Source organism: Sciurus vulgaris (assembly GCF_902686455.1).
Source record: "Sciurus vulgaris genome assembly, chromosome: 3".
In the NCBI taxonomy this organism is placed as follows: Eukaryota; Metazoa; Chordata; class Mammalia; order Rodentia; family Sciuridae; genus Sciurus; species Sciurus vulgaris.
In genome coordinates, this window is record NC_136463.1 from 166550728 (window position 1) to 166577790 (window position 27063).

The 27063-nt window shown below is 33.9% G+C and overlaps 2 protein-coding genes across 5 annotated transcripts in view; both read left to right on the plus strand.

Annotated features, from left to right (window-relative positions):
• Nucleotides 1-15838, plus strand: part of SPAG16 (sperm associated antigen 16) — a 1132889-nt gene extending 1117051 nt beyond the window's left edge. For all 4 annotated transcript variants that reach the window (XM_079132512.1, XM_079132513.1, XM_079132516.1 and 1 more), the window contains one exon: nucleotides 15532-15838. In XM_079132512.1, the coding sequence (XP_078988638.1) occupies nucleotides 15532-15707 (176 nt within the window). In that variant the 3' untranslated portion in view covers nucleotides 15708-15838. The remainder of the gene's footprint in view (nucleotides 1-15531) is intronic.
• A 760-nt stretch (nucleotides 15839-16598) lies between these two features.
• The window catches only part of VWC2L (von Willebrand factor C domain containing 2 like), a 150919-nt gene continuing 140454 nt past the window's right edge, over nucleotides 16599-27063 (plus strand). Inside the window, exons 1-2 of the mRNA XM_079132530.1 lie at nucleotides 16599-17186; nucleotides 19558-20027. Coding sequence (XP_078988656.1) covers nucleotides 19638-20027 — 390 coding nt within the window. The 5' untranslated portion in view covers nucleotides 16599-17186; nucleotides 19558-19637. The remainder of the gene's footprint in view (nucleotides 17187-19557; nucleotides 20028-27063) is intronic.

Genomic DNA, 27063 nt, shown 5'->3' on the forward strand with positions numbered 1-27063 from the left:
CTGAGCCACAACCCAGTCCCCCACTTATTGATTCTTGATTTTACTTCTTGCACTTTAGGAGTCTTGTTAAGGAAGTCAGGCTGACATGGTGAAGATTTGGGCCTACTTTTTGTTCTATTAGGCATAGGGTCTCTACTCTAGTACCTAAGTCTTTGATCCACTTTGAGTTGAGTTTCATGCAGGGTGAGGGAGAAGGATTTAATTTCATTTTGTTACATGCGGCTTTCCAATTTTCCCAGCCCCATTTGCTGAATAGGCTATCTTTTCTCCAGTAAATGTTTTTGTGCCTTTGTCTAGTATGAGATAACAGTATTTAGGTGGGTTTGTCTCTGTGTCTTCAGTTCTGTACCTTGGTCTACATGTCTATTTTGGTGCCAATACCATACTGTTTTTGTTACCATGGCTCTGTAGTATAGCCTCAACAAAAAATAAAATAAATACTTGGAAATCATTATAACCAAAGAGGTGAAAGACCTCTACAATGAAAACTACCAGCCACTAAAGAAAGATATTGAAAAAGACCTTAGAAGATGGAAAGACCTCCCATGCTCCTGGATAGGCAGAATTAATATAGTCAAAATGGGCATAATACCAAAAGTGTTATACAATTTAATGCAATTCCACTAAAATTCCAATGGCATTATTTATAGAACTAGAAAAAGCAAACATGAAAATCATTTAGAAAAATAAGGGACCCAGAATAATCAAAGCAATCCTTAGCAAGAAGAGTGAGGCAAGAGGCATCTCATTAGCAGACTTCAAACTATAGTACAGAGCCAGATTATTTTTAATACATTATCATATTTAATATTTTCAGTTATCACTATTTGGTTCTAAAGGTGCTAACAGAATTACTTAATCTCATTGTTTAGATAGCTAGTTATAAAATATTTTGTACTGCTAATAATAATCAAACATTTTTAGTTCTAAATATAAAAAGTGACTAATGGCAATAACAATGGTGATCTTATATAATTAATATTTTTGAAACTTTTTTATTTATAAGAGTAGAATAGTATATTAAATCACATTTACTCCATCACCCATGTCTAATAACTATCAACATTTTGTCATTTTTGTTTCATTGATCCCTTCCACTCACATTTTCAATGTGTCTTATCTTAAGTTTCTCAAAGAATTTCCAAAGAATATATTTTAAGTTTAAATGTAGACTACAGAAAAAATGGTATTGTCTATGAAGATAATGACTCCATAAAGTAACCATTATCAATTTGTGTGTGTGTGTGTGTATTAGTAGGTTTTTTTGCCATTGTGCCGGGAAGACCTGGCGAGAACAATTTTAGAGGAAGAAAAGTTTATTTGGGCCTCACAGTTTCTGAGGTCTCAGTTTATAGGTGGCTAAATTCATTGCTCTCAGTCAGGGGTGAAGCAGAACATCATAGCCTGAGAGCATAGTAGAGGAAAAGCAGCTCAGAACAAGAAAATCTGGAAGCAAAGAGAGAGAGGTCCCCTCACCTCAGACAACACACACCCCCAGTGACTTCAAGTCACACACCGTGCTTGCAGTTACCACCTAGTTAATCCACTCAAGTGGATTAACACCCTGATTAGGTTTAAGGTTTTCCTAATCCGATCATTTTTATCTCTGAACTGTCTTTACGTTGTCTCACACATGAGTTTTTGGGGAATACCTCATATCAAAACCATAACTACGTATTTGTATTTTAAATGTTCTTTTTTGTTTTAGAAATAGTTGCAATAATTGTTTTAGTATTCAGAACTCATTATAGAACCATATCAAGATCTTTTGAATATGTACAAGATGCTCACTGAAACTGAAAACATATCAACCTAGATAAAATAGCTCTTAAAAAAGTTTTCTTACATTTTTCTCTAAAAATACTAGAATTATTAGGACAACCTTATAAAACCATGACATATGTTCTTATTTTCATGATTATAATGAGTTCTTTTTCTTTTTAGTTTAATATAGGAAATTCAATGTAACTTGCTGAAATAGTGTGTCTTTTGGGGTGGTATTCCCTGAATATATGAATTCCATTCCAATATTAATCATGATCAATATTAACCAACATTAATCATGATTAACATGTTATTATTAGTGATTATTAATACCTGGTTATTTCAAAAAGGTCTGAGTTTATGGAATATTTTCCATATCTCAGTGCAAGCTCTTTTATATTTCTTTGTGACTCTTAATTTCCAGTCTGCCTCCAACTTCCCTGTGGTTTGTCCTTGGAATTTTTTTTTTTTTCATTTTATAGCCCCATTATAAATCAAGAGACTCCAAACACTGGTGGTCTATTCAACAAAATAATTGTGCTGATTCCTTGAAAAGTTAAGGTGCAGTATGTTTGCACAGGAGTCTTAAGCAGGCAAGAGGATGGGAGGAGATGGATTGCCAAAAAGAAACGTGACAAGAGGTAAAGCATTCTCTCCATGGCCTAGAATGTGTCTAGTTCTGTTTGTTTTCTTCTCTACTACAAACATGACTTTGAATTGCACATCCGTATTGAATATCTAAAGTTGACTTTTTCTCCCCATTTCAAGTGTCCATTCTTCCTAAAATAAGAATATGTTGCTTCCCATTTGAATATTCTCATGGCACACTCTCAGTTGTCATGGTGGACATTCAATGAGACTTTTCCACCTGCCAGTCATTTTAATTAGTTCAAAACCAGACACAGATCCATGCAAGACAATTAGGGGTGACTTTTACCCAATATGAAACTACTAAGGAAATAGAGGTACTTTTTCTCAGTACTTTGAATTTGGGAAGCTATGGGCCTGAACCTGATGGGATTGCCAAGTGGAGAACACCTGCCTGCAAGTGAATTTGCACTGTGGAAAACAGAACTGAGAGGGACCCTTATAGCATCACTCCAATGGCCGAAGTGTTATAAATACATTCTTAAAGCTATTTTTCCCTTTGCCACATTGAATTGACATTCTTTTACTTGCAACTAAAAATGTCCTAACGAATATTTCCTGTATTCAAACAAGTCAGATGCTCTATTTTTCAGAAAATTGCAATGTTAACTTTGCTATTTTTATACCTCATGTAAATATCTAAATCCTGTCTGCCTTATTTCTTTAACCTGAAGTACTCATCAGTGTCCTTAATCTCACATTGTCTACTAACTTTTAGCAAAAACCCACTTGATCCAAATGGAATGCCAGATGAAGAGCTTAAGAGTTAAGAACGTCTGATGGAGAGATGATGAATAAAAACAAACTGATCACATGTCGCTTTGTCTCTGGAGTACAAAGCTAGGTCATCAGAGTACAATATATAGAATGTCACATTTGCAAAGATGATTTCGCAGAATTATGAGTTAACATAAATATACTGAGCACTCATCTAGCAGCCAAATTAGCTGAGCTTTCTGGCCTAGCTACTGTCTCCCGCTTCAAGCTGTTGGACAGCGAAGCCTTCACAATCTTGGGTGGGGGCACTCGTACCACACTAGTTCTCTTATCTCAAAAAAGTCACATCACTTCTTTATGATTCTATCCTTCTCTGTAACATGGCAATGATGCTTCCTACATTTGTGGAGCTAATGAGCCCTTAACAAGTGTAAAATAGTCAGGAGAAAAGTAAATATTCAGTAAATGGAAACTAGTGGTTTTTACATTTTATCAACCACTTCCAATAATTTTGGAGGTAACGTAGCCACTAGGTGTCAAGCCTGTGGGTGTTCCCCAACAAATTAACTGTGAGAGATGTGGAATTTAGAGCTAATCGCTCTATGATTTCAGAGAGTTTAGTATTTCTTTTAAATTAGCAGATTATACAACATTTAATTAATTTAGCCACCAAAAATTCATACAGAGTTTGACATTAGCTCTTCCAGCTATCACTTGTGAGGAGGGCATTCACTGCAGCCACAATTATGTCATCACATATTTGCATCTTTTATACTATAACTAGTAATAGTGTAGTGATGCTGATTTATCACTTAGCCACTTTTACCTAACAGACAATGTTGTCCTGGAGTAGAAGAAAATGAAGTTCTAAAAATAAAGATGTAGATACTAACAATTCATCACCTCAACATTAACTAACACAAGTTAAGATTATTTTCTTTCCCAACAGAAGAACCTTCATATTCAAGAAGCAGAAGTTCCTTTATAAAGAAGTTAGTCTTGACACCAGTTTTGACACTAAGAGAAATATTCAATATTTCAAAATATGAGAGCTCTGACTTTTTGAGTCTTAAAATGTAGTAAAATGTTATGGTTTAAATATTTAAAACTAAGAAATGCTAAAAGTGGTTTTATTATTTCATAAGATTAAAAAGTAATTGTATTTTAATTAAATTTTTGGTATAAAACAGAAGCCTTTGGCTCTTTCCCTACTCAGGAGAAATAGGGAAGAATTCATTACAGTCCGTGGCTTGCTCTGAACTACACTTGGCCATAGCTTATCAGACCCTCAGTAATGAACCAAAACTCAAGTTTCCTCTGACATCAGCAAAAGCTTTTCTGAAATTTTGCAAGGCTCCAGGTGCATAAGGTCCCTGAATAAATATTATTCCAACACTGATCAGCTGCTTAGGTGAAGACCAAGTTAGGAAACAGGTCTACAAGGATTTCTTAATGAAAGCAGGTGGCTGTTGATATTCTAAATAGATCCAATAATGAGTTAGAACATTTTTAGGACTTTAGGTGCATCTCACAAGGGATTTCGGTAATATCCAGAAGACAGCTCACGTAGGAAAGCACCTGCTCAAGAATCTATTATGTTCTCCTAATAAGGGGAAAATATTTTGAAAATTGTACACAGTAAGGCCAAAAGTTCTGTCCCTAACAAAAAGGTTTTAATTGTTGGATTTATTCTCCTGCTGCCAGTTTAGATGTTTCTGAAGTTATTAGAGAAATACCTTCCTAAGAAAGATGTGAATTTTATATGAAAGACCACAAAGAGGGGTGGGGGGGACAAGGAGATTGTTTGATTTCTATTTACTTAGGGAAAACTTATAAAACCTACTCTGTGGAGAATTCACTTGCTTAATAAATAACATTCCATACCAAGTTAAAGTCATAGTAGATAGAGCTTGTTGTATCATTTAAACTCATTGTGTATTCTCAGTAAAGTACACATCTCTGCTTGACCAAAGTCCTAAGTAAGACATTGAAGCTTTCCTTGCCCTCTCTATTACATTTTTATGAAATGAGTTTCTGCCAATGGAAATTCAAAATGCAGTTTTAGGATTTTTGTACTCTGTACTTACACTGCAACATCAAAATATCTTCAAGCAGTGTTACCTACCAGGGAAAATCTGGTTCCCTTAGCAAGAGTATGCATAATCAAAAATACTGGGAAAGTTTATAAATTGTTACAAGCACTTAGGCAAGTTAAATTTCCAAGTAATGTTTTTTCTGAAAGTATTATATTGATCAACAGTAGGGTGTGAAATAAACTAAATCACATTTCACATCTCCTTCAATGGTGTTTTTGAAATTCCGAGTAATGACCCAGGATGGGCCATTAATGCAAATCCTCAAAATTTAAGTAGTTTCTTGATACTTTTCATTTTGAGGCATCTTTTAAAGAAACAACAGCTGCCTCTCCACATGCATTCAAAAAAATCAATACAATTAATCAATAACACTCTCCACAGGTAATAAATGCTGAGAAGCATTTCTGCCTATCTGTATTGATTGGGAGAATTGCTTCAAATTGGTTCTGATGTGTATAAAAATCATTTCCTTATTGATCAAAGCCTGTCTTCCCCTTTCTGATATGTTATTTCATATATGACACTCAATTGTTTTAGTCTCCATTCTTGTATATTTGTGATAAACAAAATTCTTAAGATCTGTAAGTGAGACTAATTCAAATGAAATATAAAATGGGTAGTTTTGTTTCTTTGGGGGAACATATTGCTTGAAATTTAATCAAAGCATGAATAACCATGATAAATTATTCTAATGAGAAATGTAATGATGTATTTCATTCACATTTTCATTATTTATAATAAACCTAAAAATTTTGAGTCTGCCTCTACTTCTTATAACAGAATTTTGTTCATGCAGATTACATGCATCTAATCCAGAATGAAGCTCTCTCTAATGGTATAAATAATAGAAGAATGCCATTTTAGCCAATTATGGACTCAAAATATTGCTAGCAAATAATATTTTGTAACATGTTCAAACATATAAGTGAAATCTGAAGCACTATTCCTAATATATGTTTTCACAGTATAGAGTCAGAAGAAAATAGTGTCTTCTAAATTAGTTTCTAAATATAGAGAAAGTTGAAGTTTCAACAGAATATTTAAAAAGTCTTGTTAAAAAGGGGGTCTATTCACTTTCAACTCAACTAATGTATGTATCCACGTTGCTGTGGCCAACTGGTATGCAGTAATTGCTGCTTCACTGGGGAAATTTGTTCAGTGAGAGTCCTCCAAGGTAGCTCAGTTCCTGATACACTAACCACTGGTGTGAATTATTCCTTCAATGACAAAAAGTCAGATTCCTTCCAGCATGAGTTCATGAATTTCATAGCCAACATCACCTATTTTATTTATCTGGATGTTCCATTACAAAATGTCATGATCCTGATCCTTGAATACAGTCAATGCTATGAAAAGTGTTTCCGAACTAACATCTTCTTAAAATCTGGCTTCATTAAAAAGTTTCATGCATGGCCATGAGGTTTCCTTGGGTTTTCAGGGAATGTGAATTGCCACATTGACAAGTGAGGTTCAATACCTTTACCTTAGCTAATTTGACTTTATCAAGCTAACAAATTAATTCTTTTCTTATTAATTCTTATGAAATAATGAAACATTTCATGCAGAAACAGATCAGGTGGGAATATCTCAGCAAAACAAGAACAGTTTTCTTTACAGTAGTCATTAGTCAGCTCTTAGGAATTGGGTCAACTAGGTCCATTGTATTTATTAAAAAGTCATTATACTCGCTTTTTGGGTAAGACCAAAGGGATATTTGCAATTTTGAAAGCATAGGCATCTGAAGGATGATATATTCTGGCTTGTTTCCCCTAGAGCAAAAGTGAAATGAATTTTCTACGGCATCTTCATATAAAACAATTACCTAAAGAAGTGGAGGTATCTTTTTTCCCCACCGAGGCACTTTTGAATCCTGGGAAATTGGATGGGCTCTTTGGGTTCTGAAAGAATAAAGGCAGACTTCCTAATTCCCTCACTTATTCCCTGATTCTTAGAGTTAAAAAAAAAAAAAAAAAAAACAATAAAGTAAAAAGAGAAGGTAAAATTTTAAATACTTCTTGTTCTTATTCAGAAATTAATTTTAAAGTATACCTAGAAGCAGGCTTGGATTCAGCTGGACACTGGAGCTGCACACTGAAGAGAAGTTTATGAGTCATGTTACATTTTAGTAAGGGCAGCTTGATCACAGTGGGAGAGATGACATGGAGTCGGTCAATAAAAATTCATCCTGAGGTAATGGAGCATGACTTGGAGGATGGAACATGAGCTCTGGAGTCACATGGGCCCCAGATTCAAACTCCACCACCTCATGAGCTGCAGGCCTAGGCAGAGTCACTGTAATCCCTCCAAACCTGGTTTCCCTTCTCTATAAAGCAGAGTATGTGCTAGCATGTCCAATAGAAATGTAATGTGAGTCAATGTAATTATGATCAGAATAGTAACTAAGTTTTTAAAAAGGTAAATATATTTATATTAATATATTGGGTACATTTAAAATATATAAAAATCTATTTTAATACATTTCAACATGTAATCAATATGAAATTATTAATGAAATATATTACATTCTTCATAATGCCTTTTAAATCTAGTGTGTACTTTACAATTACAGCACATTGTCGTTTGTGCTAGCTGCATTTCAAGTGTTCAATAGCAACACATGCGATGTGCCTATTATGATGCATAGTACAGGTATATACATATACCACTGCACTGCTGTAAAGATAAAATGAGATAATGCACGTGGAGGACTTACAGCAGTGCTTGGCAAATAGCAGGTCCTAGAACTGACACTTGTGACAGCTGTTACTGTCAGCCAGTAAGTGTTGACTACAACAGCCTGCTTGCTGAACTGGGTGAATGCAAAAACATGGCATAATCCCCGACCCTGAGTAATTACAAAGTTAAGAAGATAAGAAAAATACATGGTCAACCATCATTTATGACATCTTATTACCACACGTATCATTATTAAAATGTAATAAATGCTCAGGATCGGAAGATCTTCTACTAGGGATGTCTTGTACCAAATGAGTTCAGGAAATGATTTTGAGTTGAGATTTAATAGATGGGTTGACTTTTGTTAGGAAGATATAGTGAGGGCCCATGGAGACAGTGAAGGAAGCTATCCCATCAGAGGGAATAACAGAAACAACAATCCAAAGGTGCAAAATGAAAAATATATTTAGGAAATGAGGGTAAGTTGATGGAGAACACAAGGTTTGTGTGAGAAGGTACTGAGTGGTTGAGTGGTTTGTGTAGATTCATATGGGAGAGAGGAGACATCAGAAGTCATGCTAAGGGGCTTGGACACTGTCCAGTGTCAGAAAGAAAGAGCTCCAACTTCGGAGCAAAAGATCTGCGTTCAGCCAAGTACTGCAACTTCTAGGAGTGTGCTTCTCACCTTGGCCAAGCCACTTCACTGGAGCTGCTTCATTTGTAAAATTAGATGTTTGGATTTAAAACAAAACCAAAACCTAAGAATGTCAGAGATGTAAAGTGCCTCTTTGATGTGGGTGCTTCTGCTTTTGCTATTGATTTATTGATATTTATGGCATTCTAGGATGGGAGTAACATAATTGAAGAAATACATTAGGAATTAACATAGGTAGATTAAAGAGTAGGAAAAAAGTTCCTTTTGGCAATCACTTCAGTGGGTCCAACACTTTAAAATGAAGACTTTAACATGGTAGACATAAGAGATGGAAAGAGATGAACTACAGAAAGTTGATAAGGAAGAGTGATCAAACCTGGGTATACAGAGAGAAAGAGATGAATGTTCCTACAGTTTGGATTATGAAAACCAGAATTAGTATTCATAATAGAAATGGGAGAACTAAGGAGATAATTTGGAGATATGGGAAGATATGTAAAATTATTTTTTAAATTGTCAGGTATGACTTTTAGTGTATATACTATATGTTTTAAAATACGTATACTTAAGTATTAATGGATACACACACACACACACACACACACACACACACACACACAATGACTCCCATAAGAACATAAATGTTTTAGTTTTAGAGATTCACAAACACAAAGTAGTAAAATCAAAACTGTGTAAAACAATTATAAGATTACATAAGCACTAAGTTTAGGAACTTATTTACCTAGGGAATTCAGTGATATTCATAGAGAAGTCCCCAATTGTCACACTTATCAAAATCTTAATGTGGAAAAAAAAATGCCAAAGTCAGTCAATGAAGCAAGACTTTTTAAATAATAAGGATTTCTTTTCAAATCCAAGCTTGACCCTCTCTGGGTTGATGCTTCATTTACTAACAGGAGAGAATGTCTACTTCATAGGGCTGAGTAGAAAACGAGAGGTAGAAGGTGGAGCTCCAGATACTTAAAAACTGGTGGCTACTGTTAGCTCACTCCGTAAACATGAATCCCAAAGAAACAGGATCCTACCCTTTTGTGTGTGCATGAGTACATCAAATTCCCAGACTGTTAAAAATATCACTATAATAGGCAGTATGCCAAGTCCTGGAGGGTTTTTCCAGGTAAGGAGGTAAGTAAGTATTTAATTTAAGAGAACTCTCAGCTATTGCAGCAGTATGGCCTTCAAATCGAATTGAATTTTCACACATGTATCTACCTAAAGTTCATTAAAAATTCTTTGGTATGAAAAAGTACCAATACTTTATTTGCATTCTTTATTATTCTTTATTATTAGCATGGAATGATAAGTTTCCTACTTATGTTTGTTAATCCAGTGATTTATTATACCCAGATAAAATTTTTCCACTCTATTTTCATGGCTTAACTCATTCTATAAATTATTTCCAGGGCTTTTATTGCTGGTGGTGTTTAAATTAGTAAGTGCACTCAAATATTTGATTTTTTTAATAACAAATTCAATTAAGTCTGCCTTGCTCAAAATATTAGTGGAACTCTTTCCCCCCAAAACATTGCTTATTGAAATAAAGCATAAAGAACCTATGTTAGTAAATACATTTATCTCATCCTTGACAAAGGTACCATAAACATACATTGAAGAAAAGATAGCCTCTTCAACAAATGGTGCTGGGAAAACTGGAAACCCATATGCAATAGAGTGAAATTGAACTCTTATCTCTTACCCTGAACAAAACTTAACTCTAAGTAGATCAAAGAACTAGGCATTAGACTAGAGACCCTGTGCTAAGAAGACTCCTAAAGTACAAGAAATAAAACCAAGAATCAATAAATGGGATGGAATCAAACTGAAAAGTTTCTTCACAGCCAAGGAAACAATCAAGGATGTGAATAGAGAACCTATAGAATGGGAGAAAATCTTTACCCACCCCTCAGTCTATACCCAAAAGATTTAAAAACAACATATTACAGCAACACAGCTGTTTATAGCAGCTCGATTCACAATAGCCAAGCTGTGGAAACAATTTAGGTGTCCTTCAATGGATGAATGAATAAAGAAAACGCTGCATATATACACAATGTACTATTACTCAATCATAAAGAAAATTAAATTATGGTATTTGCTGGTAAATGAATGGAACTGGAGAATATCATGCTAAGTGGAATAAACCAATCCCAAAAAATCAAAGGCCCAATATTCTCTGATTTGTGGATGCTAACCCAAAGAAAGGAAGGTTGGGAGGGGAATAATAGAAATGCATTAGATTAGACAAAGGGAAACAAAGGGAAGGGAAGGGGAGGGGAATAGGAAAGACAGTAGAATTTAGTGGGAATAACTCTCCTAGGCTTGTATTTAAATACATAACCAGGGTAACTCCGCATCATGTACAACCACAAGAGTGGGATCCTAAATAGAATAAGTTATATTCCATGTATGTGTAATTTGCCAAATATATTCTTCTAGCATGTATAACTAAAGAGAACAAATTAAAAATTAAAAAAAAAACAATGATAATATGAACGATTTAATTAGATAACAAGTAACTCAATTTTCTTTCTTAGTTTTTCAATTGGGGCAGAAGTTGGAGGGGAGACATTTAAATAAATATGGTAATTGATTTCACATACAAAAGAAGAATTTGAATAAAATTTATGCTTGATTAAAAAAAGAAGCTATGTTAGTTTGAAGAAAGTTATAAATTTATTTGAACTAAGTTTCAAGAGTACCACTAATAAAGTTTGGCTCACTTTTTAAAAAGTATTTTTCTTTTTTCTTTTTAGTTATATATGACAGTAGAATGTATTTTGGCAGAACACACATACATAAATATAACTTATTCTAGTTAGGTTCCCATTCTAGTTGTCGTACATGATGTGGAGTTACCCTGGTGAAGTATATAGATACAAGGCTAGGAAAGTTATGTATAATTAATTCTATTGCCTTTAATATTCCCCTCCCCACTCCCTTCTCTTCATTTCCCTTTGTCTAGTCCAATGAATTTCTATTGTTCCCCTCCCCAATATCCCTTGTTTTGGGTTAGCATCCAACAAATCAGAGAGAACATTCAGTCTTTGTTTTTTGGGGATGGTTTATTCCACCTAGCATGATATTCTCCAGTTCCATCCATTTAACAGTAAATGTCATAATTTCATTCTTCTTTATGGCTGAGTCATATTCCACTGTGTATATATGCCACATTTTCTTTACCCATCCATTCATTGAAGGATACCTAGGTTGTTTCCAGAGCTTGGCTATTGTGAGCTGAGCTGCTCTAAGTTTTGGCTCACTTAATAGCAGAGATTGGGAGAAATTTAGTTCTTATCTTCCAAAGTCAAAAGAAGTTGATGAATTCATACAATAAAAATAAAATAGATAGCAGGACATGTTATCCTCATTGAACTCTCCTGGCTCACAAAAAGATTTTGATTCACTCAATAAGAAATATTCTGAAATCTTGATAGATAAAAATATGTATTGATTATGAGTGAACAGGCAGTCATGATCACCCATTGTTGATGTGTACTGACTTATTTATATAAAAACAGCAGTTACAAAACTAAATTGATCTTTTCCCCAAATTATATTTTTCTCATTCTGTGAAAAATTTGGGCATCCTAATAACCCAAATGCAAACAAAGGAGAAGAAATAAGATGTTTTTTATATAATAAATGTTTAAATATTATTTCTATTTTATTTAAAAACTATGAATCCATTTTGGCAATTTTATTTTTAATCAGTCTTAATAAACTATACTACTTTTTTTAAAATCACATATTTTCAGCCATGTCATAACTCTGGAATGTATATGTTCTGGAATGTAATTATTCCTACTAAAATAGCATTGTACATAATTTATTTATTTCGTAATTTCATGCCATAAGGTAAATATTTTGTCGTATTTTGTTTTTAACATGTAATAAAATAAAGTGGAAATAAATATACTTATAACCTATATTTTATTATTTTACATTTTTGAGAAGACATATTTACTTCAACATGAATATTTTTAGTGCAGGTTTCACACAAATTCTCCCAGCCCTACTTAAAATTTTATTTCTAATATATTTTCATTCTATTGGCTAAGTTCCAATGTAGATCAATCCTTAATTTTTCCTAAATTTATCATTAATACTCTAATATTCAGATGACAAATGATTTGTATTATGGTTTGTTTTCATTACCAATCACCAGGATATTTTAAAAGAGACCCTATACATTTCCATAAATACTTTCTAGAGATACTACAAGTAATCAGGCTGAATTTTTTTTTTTTTTTTGAGAATGCCACCTCTCTCACACACCAACTAGATATTAATATAGCAATTGACACATCCTTGTAAGTAATTTTGACAATCTTCTAACTTAAAGAGTTCAGCTCGCCATTTCCAGCCAAACTGATCTTTAAGTTGGACAGTGTATGCCATGTAATAATCCAATTACTTTAAATAAGGTTGAACATAATTATAAATTTATATTCATTTTAGAAATTAATTATGTAGACATTCTTGTGATCTTTTGAAAATGAGTTCAGGTAAACCTGAAAACCTCACCATAACCTTGCTGAATCAAATCTGCTCTAGGAAAGACACATTTCTGAAACACCTGAGGCACAGTGCTGCTGAATTACATAATCCTATCATTAGGTTCCAGTATTATCATTTTTCTCCATCTTATTGATAAAAAAAAAACTCTTGGAAATTACTCAGAGCATTCATAAATATTTCTATCTGTAAAATATGATTTTACAGATGACAAGTTACTTGCATGTGTAAACCAAATATAAATGGTTTACAGCTAAATCCTTTCTTTTTTCTTTATAAACTTCGATCCTATTTGTTTTTGAAGAATGGAGGAACTTTGGATTATGTAGAAGGAAATGAGAGGGAGGAGGGGTATGAAAAATGGTGGACTGAGACAGACACCATTACCCTATGTACATGTATGATTACACGAATGGTGTGAATCTACATCGTGTACAACCATGGAAACAAAATGATGTACCCCATTTGTGTACAATGAATCAAAATGTAGTCTGTAAAAAAATTAAAAACTAAATAAATAATTAAATTTTAAATAAACTACAAAATAATAATATTGACCCCCTTCCCAGCTGTTGTATAAAAAGTAAAAGAGGGCTGTGGCAGAGCATTTGCCCACCATGTGTGAGGCACTGGGTTCAATCCTCAGCATCACATAAAAATAAATAAATATACTGTTTATCTACAGCTACAAATGTTTTTAATAGTACAAGAAAAAAGTTATTTGTTTGATTCTTAGAAAAGTCACAAACAGCAATTACTACAGAGTGTGGCTAGAAGTGAAATCCATATGTAATGCCTCTGTCAGCAAAGACTTAGTAGAAGAGGGTTTATAATAAATATTCACATCTGCTGCTTTGGACACTCTAATCCATCCTAAGGATCTTTGCTGTGTCAGGCTTTGTTCTAGATGAAGAGGCCCAGTAGTTATAAAGGTTTACAAATAGGCCATATTTATCATGGTTAGCTTTACTTTTAAAACTTCTCTTTGTTTCAGAGATATTCTTGATGTTTGGGATATAATTTGGGATTAAATATTTCACTGTGGCTTTCGTGGTGATACCATTCTAGAATTCACATTATAAAATGGATTAATTTCATTTTCACAATATATACCTACCTAAAGTCTGTGAAGAAGGCATCATTGATAACCATGTTGTACCTTTTGTGGAAAATAATGTCTAAAAACCCAGGCTGTGGATTTGAAATGCTTGTACTAAAATGTTGGCTCCTTCCATCTCTAAGATGTCATCATGAACCAGTTTCTTAGCTTTGTGTAGTCTCTCCTTCTTCACTCACACAATGACATTAATGCTATTTTCCTTATCATTAGAATGTTGTAAGAATTGTGTGGGATTATCCACACTGAGCCCTGCATATGGTATCTAGCATGTTGAGAGCTTAAAATTTTTTAAACACCATTGCTAAAATGATAACATGCTTCTAAGTGTGATTAGATAATCCAGTGGATAGAACTAAAGTCCTAGTTATTTATCCTAAATGCTGAGCTTACATAAAACCTTCCACTGCCTTATTTGCCACTAAATTCCCTGATAATTTATTCCTAGACTTTTAAAATAAAATTTTTAATTGAAACTGAATTCTTGAATTGTTTTCACCTTGAAGAAATGATTCACTAAAAATAATATGACATAAAAATTATGGGAATACCCTGCATTGTGTTTAGATATATAATCTAACAAAAATTGAGTTTAACAAAGTTTTGAATTTTAACTTAGAGTAAAAAATCCCAAGTCACTTGGAAATGGAGATATTCATTTTCACTTCAACTCCAGAGAAAGTTTGTTGAGTTCATGAGTATTATCATTTTTAAAGTAGAAATGTATATTATTATACTTTTGAGCAATGATTTAGCATAATTTTGGTAAATAATTTTAAAGTAGAATGCTTTAAAATTGTACAATAAAGTATTGTACTTTATTGTAAATTGTACAATATAAATTATTCATGGTATATATGTATAGGTATAGATCATATTTTTCCATGGGTAAAATTTCAATACTATGCCATTTAAAACTTTTTTCACATAGTCATTCGAAGAAGAAAGTTGCCTTGCTTAACTGCTTTCAATCTCATCTTTTCAAAATGATTTATTAATCACAAATACAAGGAGAACGGCAGGACACTCTGATGACCTCTGCATATAAAGCAGGCAGAGGATTAAACTTCATTTCCCCATTCTAAAATTTTATAATCTATTCATTGATGTGTCTTAATTTTAACTCAAATTATTTTTATACAGGCAGGAGATAGTTTATATTTAATGACTGACATCTAACATAATAAAATGAGAGTCTGCTGAATCACAATCAAACAAAATATAATGTTCTATTGCTTATAAGATATAACTGTTTAAAATAAAATCTCTCTCTCTCTCTCTCTCTCTCTCTCTCTCTCTCTCTCTCTCTCTCTCTCTTTCAGGTCGAGTATTAGCTCAAGCGAGTGGCAATGGGGTTATCCATTTGCTAGATCTTAAATCTGGGCAGATTCACAAATTGATGGGTCATGAAAGTGAGGCGCACACGGTGGTGTTTTCCCACGATGGACAGAGTCTGTTTTCTGGAGCCTCTGACGGCACAATTCGAATGTGGTCTTGACAGTCAGCAGCGTATCCCACTGTGGAGGGCATTCCCTTGAGGCTTGAAAATGCTTCTTGGAGTCCCAAACCAGTAGATAACTGGTTAACTATGCCACTAGGTAACATTTACAATTTGCTTTAAAGTAGGCTTTGGACGTGTATTGTACTGTTCATACTGTTACCAATAAAATAAAATTAAAAAACTTTTTGCTCATTTATTTGTGTCTGGGTCCTTTTTCTCTTATTTTTATAAAAATTTAGAAACAGAGCATCTTTGCTAGGGTTTTGGAAGAAACAGCTTTACAATGACGCCTAATGACAGACTAGATGAATTACAGGAGATTGATTTTTAATGTTAGAGAACAACTGCAGGAAAACACGGCTACTTTTTTTTTTTTTTTTTTTTTTAATTAAATCAGACCCAAGCTGCAGAAGACCGAAGTTTAATCATGTAGCATAGGGAAAGTCTTTTGTCAACCAAAGGGTCACATCAAATAGGCGAGCATGTATTTTCAGATTCCTTGATAACGATTACGCCTTATCTGTTAATAATAATCAAGGACTGCAGATGGCTTAAATTTAAATGCATGCCTGTTCCGGAACTTTCATTTCTGCAACTCATCCAAGAATGCACGAGTTATAACTATAATTTTTAAATTTTTATTGTAATTTCAATGCAAATAAGTGTCGCGCACGTAGAATGCTTTCCCCCCTCCTAATGCACGCATCGCTGTATAAAGTACGACTGCTTAGAGAACACTCTAGCCTGGTCGAAAGAAGCAGCTCGGGGATTTCGACCAAGCTGGGCTCAGAAGCCAGTTGTTGGCGCTGTCCGTGGTGCTGAGGAATTCCCGGCTGCCGGCAGAATGAGCTCCAAATCAGCAGTCTGCAAACTGCTCTCAGTGATGCAGAAACCCAGCTAAAGTTGCTCCTTTCCTTCACGTCCACAGTTAGCATTTTCTGGTGTGTAAGAAGGGATGCAAGCAACATATCGTGGACGATGCTGACGGTATTGCCGGCGGAGCGGGCTTTAAGCTACAGTATGCTGTTGCTGTTTGTGATCCTCAGAGCCTAGCCAAATCACCTCTACTGCCGTAGCAAACACTGTGTAAGTGAACTCATGTGTGGAGGAGGCGTAATCAGCCAGGAAATTTCATAGAAGGATCTAAGAAAATGCTAAAAATAAGTTCAACATGATTCTGCTACTGGGGTCTGGATTTCTACAGGACCAGCATTGCTTCTTGCTTTGAATTCTGAAGACAGGTCCAAAGCATATTTCTTATGTGTGTCTGCTGTGTTTCTCTCTGGAAGGGTGGGAGACTGCTTCTTGACTGTGTTTTGAAATGGGAGGTAGAGAGAATGGATTGCCTTTAGTTCATGCCTGAAAATGTATTCTTTGGGTGATTAAAGAGGAACTGCTTTCCTAAAACATACCTGACCTTTAAGTTCATACTGGTCTGTGACCCCCACCACCACCATTAACCTCCAGAGTGATTAGGTAAGTATATCTTATGACATGAGTTATGTTTGTTTTCTAAAAAAAAAAAAAAAAATAGATGCAGTCATTTTAAATCATATGTAGAAATATGGGGAGGGGGAAAGTTTAGCTGGGAAGTGATTCTCAGTTTAGCAGTGTTTGCTTTCTTATTAAAAATCTTCAGATAATCATATTATTGGTTTCTCTAATGTTTCTTTTCTTAATAGTGTCTTAAATTGCACTAGAGCAATCAATTATGAAGAAGACTTTTTAATAAAATAGCCTAAGAACTTCGTTACATTGAAAAGAAACCCTTGTATTCTCCATGCAGATTTTAAAATGTATTTCATAAAATAAAAGCATGGTTAATGTTTATATAAAGTAGATATTACCCCCCTATTTTACCTTTAAGTGTACATTTATCATAACCTGACACATTAATGCCTACCTGTGGCTTACAAAGAGATCATTTTCTGTGTCCTTTTGAAGCAGAATCATATGTGTATTTTATATGGCTTATCTTGTATGTATTGACAGATACTCCTGAAGTATTATAAGGATGCACAGTAGTTCCCCTTTCTTCCAAGACAAACTTTCTAAATATGTAAGAGGTATATAAATGTATGATCTAATTAGTAAAATGTGTTTATGCTTTTTCAGAAGCTCCTATTATGTTTGCAGCCTCTGTAGTAATTTAGGAGGAAAAAATGCTTTGTCAAAGGGAGCTCCCAGCTTCTCAAGTAGAATTATAGGTTTGCAATTTCTTGTTCGGTCATGACTCATTATTTTTGACATATTTTAAGAGAAATCCATATCCTTTATCATTACTACCCAAAAGGAATTCTAACATCAGAGAATTTTAGAGAATTCTAATATCAGCTTTCTCTAAAAAGAAGACATGAATATACTACCTTCCATCTTACTATTACTACAATTTGCATATCTAACTTAAAATGCAAATATAGCCTAATAGTTTATGAAGTTGCCTATCATCATCTTCATCTTATTTAATATTATCATCTGTATATACTAGAATTAAAGGAGCTATTTTACCATTGCTCTTAATATAATGTGAAAATAAACCAATGAATGACATTTGTAAATGATCTAAAAATGTCCTATATGTAATCTTAGTAATATTGTCATGAAGCTGATAGTTTTTTGGTAGACACATGAAATATTTTACAACACTTTTCCTTATCTAATACTCCTTAAAGTTACAATTTCCTCAGAGCTTTTGTGTGAATTAGTTACTCTAAGAATCTAAATAAGAGCCCCACTATCAATACTTCCAAGCACTAATACTAACTGAAGTTTACCAGTCAGGGTCACCCAGTAATAAGTTATATTCTCTATCAAGTGGCAATGCCTCATTATTATTTTAAGACACTTCCACAAACGATTTTATGGTGGCATTTTTGTATGAATTACCTAAATGCAAATATTTTTGGCATTTTGAAGGGTTATATTTCCAAGACTGTGTGATGATATTTATATTACATGGAAGCAATTAATCCAAATGAAATCATACAATTACTAGACTCAAGTTACTGTACAAAAACTTCATGGACATATCTTTCCTGCCCACTAGGAGCTTACCTCCTTAGTAAAATAAAGATGTGGACAAAATACAAATGCATTTGATTTTAACAAATCCTTTTCAATAGCTCTCTCATAATATTATTTTAAATCTTATCTCTCTTATTCCCTTCTGTGGAATAGTTATGCTGTTTTTATTATTAGTTACGTTTCCAGTTTAGATACATGTTGACTGAAAAAAAAAAAAAGTAACTCATGTTCAGATCACTGTGTTAATCCAATTATGGATATAAATAAGTAGGAGAGCTTTTATACTGACTCCATTTGAATTATAACTTACATTCAACTGTTGGTTTACTCCCTTTCTTTTAGAATTCATTACTTTATACCAACCTTTTCAGTTTTGATACATTTGATGATCATACACATATCTTCTATCACTGACTAGTGCAATTCAAAGAAAAATAGAGCATGTGAGTTCAAATATTATTGAACTCTTTGTCAGTAGCTCCTTATAATCACCATTTCACCTCAGGAAAACCATTTCATATAATTTAGACAAAGCCAGATCTTTGAAATCTAAAAGGTAAATACAAACTGAAGGTTTGCACAAAAATAATTCCATAAATGACAGATGTCAATGAGCATATTGCCAAGGATACACTCCCCAGACTTCGCAACGAAGTACAAATGGTTGCATGAACTTAATCTATATCGGGTCTTAGTATCTGCCCCCCTTGATCCCAGTCTTAGGATCTTCCAAATAGAACCCAGACAATTTAAGAGCATGGGATTAAATGAATCTATACTTTCATTATATATATCAAATTCTTTTTTAAATATTTATTTTCAGCCTACCCCTCTTGTATTCCCATGGAAGGAGCTGAGTATATTTAATAATAGGAGCACACCCAGAAGTCTTTGAGGAGGGGCATGGCTCTTCATATTCATGAAGCTTGCATACTTCTATTGGTCATCCCTGGATTGGTCACCTCTGCTGCCATCAGTCATGAAGACTATCCTGCTGATGAAGGTGACCAGACCTCCAGTAATGACAATTTGATCTTTGATGACTATCGAGGGAAAGGGTGTGTGGATGACAGCGGCTTTGTATACAAGTTGGGAGAACGGTTTTTCCCAGGGCATTCCAACTGTCCATGTGTCTGTGCTCTAGATGGACCTGTTTGTGACCAGCCAGAATGCCCTAAAATTCACCCAAAGTGCACAAAAGTGGAACACAATGGATGCTGTCCTGAGTGCAAAGAAGTGAAAAACTTTTGTGAATATCATGGGAAAAATTACAAAATCTTGGAGGAATTTAAGGTATGAATTACCCTCCATATTTACTGAATACTAACTTTTCACATCGCATGCTTAGTAGATCGTTATATTAATATCAACGTTGGAAAATATATTTCAAAATTTATTCTTCATTCACAGCATTATGATTCTAGCTAGCATAAATAAGATCCTGCTTGACAAATGGTCCATTGGTTTGTTGGTCGTTGTTTGTAGAGTTTCACAGTAAACTTCTTCTTAGAAGTATTTGGGACATGCTTAATGTCTTTGATTTGGGGCCTTTAAACATTTCTTTGTGTTATTATAAAATATGTTTTTTGAGGGAAGGAAATTTGTTTGTAGGCTATGTGTCTATTAAATTACTTTTAAAGTTTGTTAATTTTGTTATGTTTTGGCTATTTAGCCTGTATTTGGAGGCTTTTAACTGTGGTCTTGAAGTATTTGTTTAGTGTGTGGAAATGTGAGTGCTATAGTAACACTTCCAAGCTGTGACTTTCATGTTAAGAAAATACACTGGGCCTACTTGTTGTAGAACAGGTCCCTGTCTCTTCTCTGCTTATCAAACTTTTTACTTACAGCATTCATAGAAAACTGAATTTTTATCATAGTGTTCAAAAAAGACATTTCTTTTCAACATCCATTGTATTTCTTAGTTTTTTTTTTTTTATGCTTGTGACTTAGAATCAAGTAACTTAGAGTTCATTTTTATCTGTCTTTGGATTCTCTTTTCTCGAATGGCTAGTTTTCATTAAAATGTTCTATAAGCCAGATATGAATCTTGAGAGCATGAAATAATACATCAAAAATATCCTTTTTAATTGTAATGGCAGTTTGTGCCTTGGAGTGTCTGTCATACTGATGGCTTGATATGAAAGGTTCTCATTTCACCTAACCATATCCTATGGCAAGGTACTCAGAATAATATAGATAAAAGATATAGCTAGTTTTCATTGCTTTCGGTCTTTTTAGGTTATGGGTTCAAACCAGGAATTTACCCTGGAATGTCATACCATTTTAACTGGAACATAAGGGGACTTATAATTAGTTTATCAGCTTTCTTAGACATACATATTATTATAGACTTTTCCATTTCATGTATAAAACTTTGCTGCACAATATTGTCAAGTAAAGAGTAGAGAGTCTAATAAAATTATCATTGACACCATATAATAGTGAATAGTATACTATTTATGCATTTACTGATGACTTTGTGGTCTCTGAAATGTCATATATACTTTGGCATTAGCTATTTTTACTTTCAGGTTAATAATGAAAGTAAACACAATTACTCAACATGTCAAGGTTTGTAGAACCATGTCCAGAATGCCTGTCACTCCCTTCTAACACGCATATGTATCTAGGGTAGAATGCAAAAAGGTATTGTAGGAACAGTGATACCTCAAATGAAACAGTACATCAGGTCAAGCCTGTGAGGTATGCATAATTTAGTAATTAGTATTGAATAAAGAAGATAAGTTGATTATATGAACTTAACTCACACTAAAAAGTGCTATAATTTCCCCTCTATTATATTAAGGTGATAACTATGTTACCATGTCAAATAGTAACATAGTTATTAATATATATGATCCTCTCTCTACTATAATCTAACCCTACTCTATCCCTCCCTAATATATAACCTACTGATATACACAGCTTTGCCACTTGATTTTCTGTGACATTGGATTTTTAAATGTGTTATTTTTTTTTTCAAAATAGATGGTCATGTAAGAATGAGGAACTGAGATAAAGAAAGTTTAAGTAATATCTCCAAAATTGTAAGGTAACTTAACTTATTCTAAATGACACATTTTTGACCGTAAAATCTATTCAACCTCTCGAAGCACTTTGGCTCTCTGGTTAGATAAACCTGGATTCAAATCCCAAATTCATCAATTCGAGTAAATTACAGGATGGAATCCTAAACTTTTTGAATCACAGTAGTAATAACTGTGAAATAACCACGTACTAATCTAATTAACTGTCTTAGGAGGAGATGTTGGAAATATTTAATAAAATATAATTTATGTGAAGTTAATAGACCTGTGGTGATGGATACATACTTGGTACTGAATAAAGGGTTATTTTTCTCTAATATCCAGTGATTTACTCTATGTTCTAAATTCTTCTATGGTTTTGCCTGTGTCTTATAATGGAAGTTCAACTTTAAAAGCCTTTAAATGAAGGAATCCCAATATATCTTAAATGTTTTACTTATCCACATGAATTACATAACTGTATTAGCCATAATTTGTCACTTTGCTTCTCTTCCAATTCAAAGAAAAAAAATTTAAATAAAAATAAAATTAAAAACAAAACCAGCTCACAATGAATTAGTACATAATTTTTAAAGATATATAGAACTTTCATTTAATAATTTTGATATGTTATTAAGGCAGTTGTAATATTAGATATTCTTTGTATATAATACATTCATCCAATAAGCATTTATGAACTGTTCAGTATATAAGATACTGTGGATATATGTACAATGGAAAGCAAGATACCTAGAAGTCAGTCTTTTTTCACCAGGCATAATTGATTTGAAAGGGTAGAAAAGCAGTTAAAAGTTATACTTGTGACTATAAAATTCTAATGTAATTCCCCAAGGATTGTAATGTCAGAAGCTTATCAACAGGTATGAGACTTGGTCAAGTATGATTTTTTTAAAGGATGGTCAAAGTTGAGTCTGTTCTTCAAGAAATATTAAAATTGATCTGAGGAGATTAAAATTCCAAAGTGGAACTGCTGGAGCAAAATCAGAGGTAAATTTGGATATGTGTTGGTAGACAGTGGATAGAAGAGACTAGGCCAAAATATTTAATATTAAATTCAAATATCTAATATCAGAAGCAGAACAGATATAAAACGCCAGTCATTGTGCATAGAGGTGACCTAGTTAAACAGGATTGCTAAAGAAGATTATCTTTATCCAAATATGGAATTCAAAAGAGGAGAAGAAAAATAAACAGTGGGAGAAAAGAGAGCTAGTGAAAATAAATAAAACAAAACAAAGAAGATGTGATGATTGACATGCATAAGGACAAAGACATTCAGGGTCATTTCCAGGATAAAATCTAAATTTGCTAGTGTAGACTAGATATTACCCACCAATGTCTTCAAACACTTCAACCTCCAGTGACTTCTCTTCCATGTATTTGCATATTCTGTTCCACCATATGAGCACTTACTCAACATTGCTTACCTCTATAAGTCCTAGACTACTTCAGGACTCTGTAAATGCCATCTCATTGTCTGTCCTAGCGCTGTGTCCCAGGCTGGATCACGTTCCTCTTCTACATGTTCCTACAGCATGCTGTGCTCACTTTTATAACAAGAATGATCATGGTAATGGTAGTAGTAATAGAAATGGTAGTCAGAATCTGTCAAGAGCCTTACATTTATCAACACATTTCAAGATTTGTAAGACTTTTGCTTCCATTAACACCATTGTACAGATAAGAAAAATGAAGCATAAAAGTGTAACTTGCCCAAAGTCACACAGCTGAAAAGTGGAAAAATTAGGGTTCCAACCCAGGCAGCCTTGCTGGATTCTAAGTTCTTCACCCCTCTCTCCTACTCTAGTAACACTGCAATAACACATATAACATGAAACCACCTGGGTCTTTTGCTAGAAACTACTAGTTTCTTTCTCCACTGTGAACAGTTTGGGTCTAGGGACAGTGTTTTTTTTTTTTTTTTCTCCTCTAATCCCAAGCCCCTGGATTATGTGAGTCACATGGCATAATGGGTCCCATTATTACTGAACATACAGAATAAATAGGTTAATTAGAATCTCTTTAAGATTCCTTAGTGTCTGTTTCTGTGTTGATCTCTTCAAATTCATGTGAAGAATGATCTTCAGGTAGCTAAAGAGGCACACATTGTTCCCAGATGGAACACCTGTTTCCGGATTGCTTCTACTGCTGACTCCTCTCCCAGGCCCTCCCTAGCCAAGGCTGGTCTGGCCACTCATCCCTGGCTTGCAATGACCTCCCAATGTTCTAGTTGTGCTGCCTCACACTATATAATGTGTGAGACACATGAACACATCATACCTCAATCTTTTCTGATTAGCAAATTCAAATGTAAATTGATCTATATATGTTACTCCATAAGATGAATAATGTTCTTCATAAAGGTGGTAGGGATATATTTTTCCATTTACTGATGCAAGCTTTGAAAATAGATTTCTCTCTAATCTTTTTGAAAACGCTAAATTCTCCAGTGTTCTGGTAATATTGTATTAAGATAAAGGTCACTGTATAGTAGGTTCTCTCATCTTTTTTTTTAATATGTTCCCAGGCAATATAACACTGAAACTTACTTTTTTAGGAAATATGATGTATAAATCATAAATTATAATAGCATTCCCTACCCCCACCCCAAAAAGTTGATTAGAAATGTAGACTCTATCAGCTTTGACTCTGCTTAAGTATTTTATGCTGTTCCTCAAAGGAAAAATAATTTCTTATTTTGCTCAGTATTTTTATAACTCTGCTAGAATTAGCCTTTTTGGATATTTCTCTACACTTTAAAACTTGCACTGATTTAGTTTTAGGTCATACACTGAAGGTTATACTACATGCAGCTGAAGGAGATCCTATTTCAGCTTTCGCATAGCCTGTTTTATTTTGAAGTGATTTTCTGCAGTCAATACCCAGTGTCCCCAAATCAGGATTTGGATTTGGCTAAGATCTGCCTTTCCCTGCTGGCAGTGACCTTCATGCTTTTCCCATTTCTAGCCAAGGATAGTTGATAAGGTGCCTTAGTTTTATATTTGAAAGATTTAGTGTAAATATTTACTCATGCTTCACTTTTTATATAGATGTTGTTTTCTTTTTAAATAAACTTATTTTCATGTCATGTTAAACTACCTTGCTTTTACCCTGAATTTTTCACCTAATATTTAAATCTTGAGAAATGAAAACAAAGAGGAAAAACAATTGAACAAGATATTTTTCCAAATTATCACACCCATAAAAAATATTGATGCCAGTTTAGATTTGGAATTGATTTGTTCTTTAATGGGTATGTACAAAGGGAAAGAGAATTTCCAAAATAATCATTAATCTGCACCCACATCAGTAATGCCGATGTTATAAAACATTAAATCTGTAAAAATGTTAAAGTTGAAAGGATTTTTGAGTTTAGGATTGAGAGATTTGTTTTATGTCTGGTTGTTTTTGCTATGGAAAAAGAATGGAGGCAACATATTGAAGGAGCTAAGGACCAGACTTAGAAAGGAAAGAGAAAATAATGGAAGCTGAAGGGAATCTCAGTTGAGGAGACTAATCAGTAATACAATTCCCTTCACTTCACCCTAACCACTGACCTACCTACCATCGAACCAGTCTCTATGAAGGGCACATTAACTAAGTAAGATGTTTACACAAGGCAAAGAGATTTAGAAAGCATCTTTTCAGAAGTATGAAGGTTATATTTATTGTAATAACAAATAGATGGATTTTGAGTATGGGCAATATTTTTAAAGAATTTTATACAAGAGAGGATTTAAAAATTATTAGCATATGGGTTGGGGAATCATCATTTTAAAGATACTCTCCTAAGAAAACCTTGGAAAACATCATAATTTTCAGCACTAAAAATGGTTGAGAATTTTGTGGAATGGTTGAAAAGATTAATTCCGTAATTATTCACTCCACAAAACATAGTTCCTGTTTTGCAGAGCATGTTGGGGCTTTGAAGATGAAAATGGCCTATGAATGAGTTGAGGAATGGTTTCTCAAGTTACTAGGACATAAAAGAGATTGAATCATCACTGCTACTTAATCTGAGGTTCAGAGGCAGCATGCTGAATGCAGGGGTTCAGAGTGGATATTCTCAATGAGGGATTTCCATCTTTGTAAATATCTAGGAACTTTGATTTAATTTTTATAATCTTTTACCAAGACAACTTTATGAAAATCATCAAAACCTTTCTTACAATTATTAAATTGTGCATAGTTGGCATTTTTTAAAAAATTCACAATGTACCCTCCAACTATCAAAGAGATCAGATTTTTAAAACAATTTATCTTTCCAAAAACTCCATTGCTGATAAGGGTGATCCTTTCATATTTAACGCTTTCTAAAACAAAGGAGTAGAAGCATAAGAATATGTGACTGCCACATTCATCCCCTCAGAGGTGAAATAGGCCCTTTGCAGTCAAAATTAGTCTCTTGCTTTACATTTTAAAAGAACCAATGGCCACCAGCCATTTGGTTTGTAGTATGAAGGAGCAGTTTTTCATAGTTGTTCACTGATATTTATTACTGTCCTTATTGGAAGATGCTGCTATTAGTGGTGATAACTGCGTGATAAGTATGACTACAGAGATTTGTGGCTGGGCTTCTGTGCCCTGTGCACATGGGGAGATCAGCGCTTGATTTGCAGCCATGTCTGAGATTTGCAGAGCTTGTCACCATTAGCGACTACCTCAGACTTGAGGTCAACCGTTGGCAGTTTATAGACATTGTTGCCCTTTCCTTGAGGATGTGCCAATAGCGGGAAGGATGAAGCTGAGAAGATAATGATCTCATAATGCCCCTTCCAAATTTGAACTCCACTTGTATAAGGTTTGGTATATGTTTAAAATGTGCCTATTTTTAATTGTGTTTTTAACTCACCAAAATAGAGTGAATATTAGCAAGTGTATCTTTTCTATTTCCTGTATCTTATTTCATAACTCAGATCTAGTCATATTTTGTGCATATTTTTAGGTTCATTGATAATCTATATAATATAGTCTTGCTCCACTAATGCACTGATCTCTGTGTGTGTGTGTGTGTGTGTGTGTGTGTGTGTGTGCGCGCGCGCGCGTGTGTGCTAAATTATAAGGAGCGTGAGTACTCCTGTCTTTGATAAAATTTTGTTTTCAGATTAGGGGAATTCTATATGTCTACTCCTTAATAGTTCTGACCACATTTTTGTTTTGTTTTGCTTTCCTGCAGCTTGATTTATATATCAGGCAGTGTGTTTTATGAAGGACAGCACAAGAAAAACCACTCTGTATTTTTTATCTGTGCTTCGTCAAGCTTTCAAGGAAGTGTTTAAAAC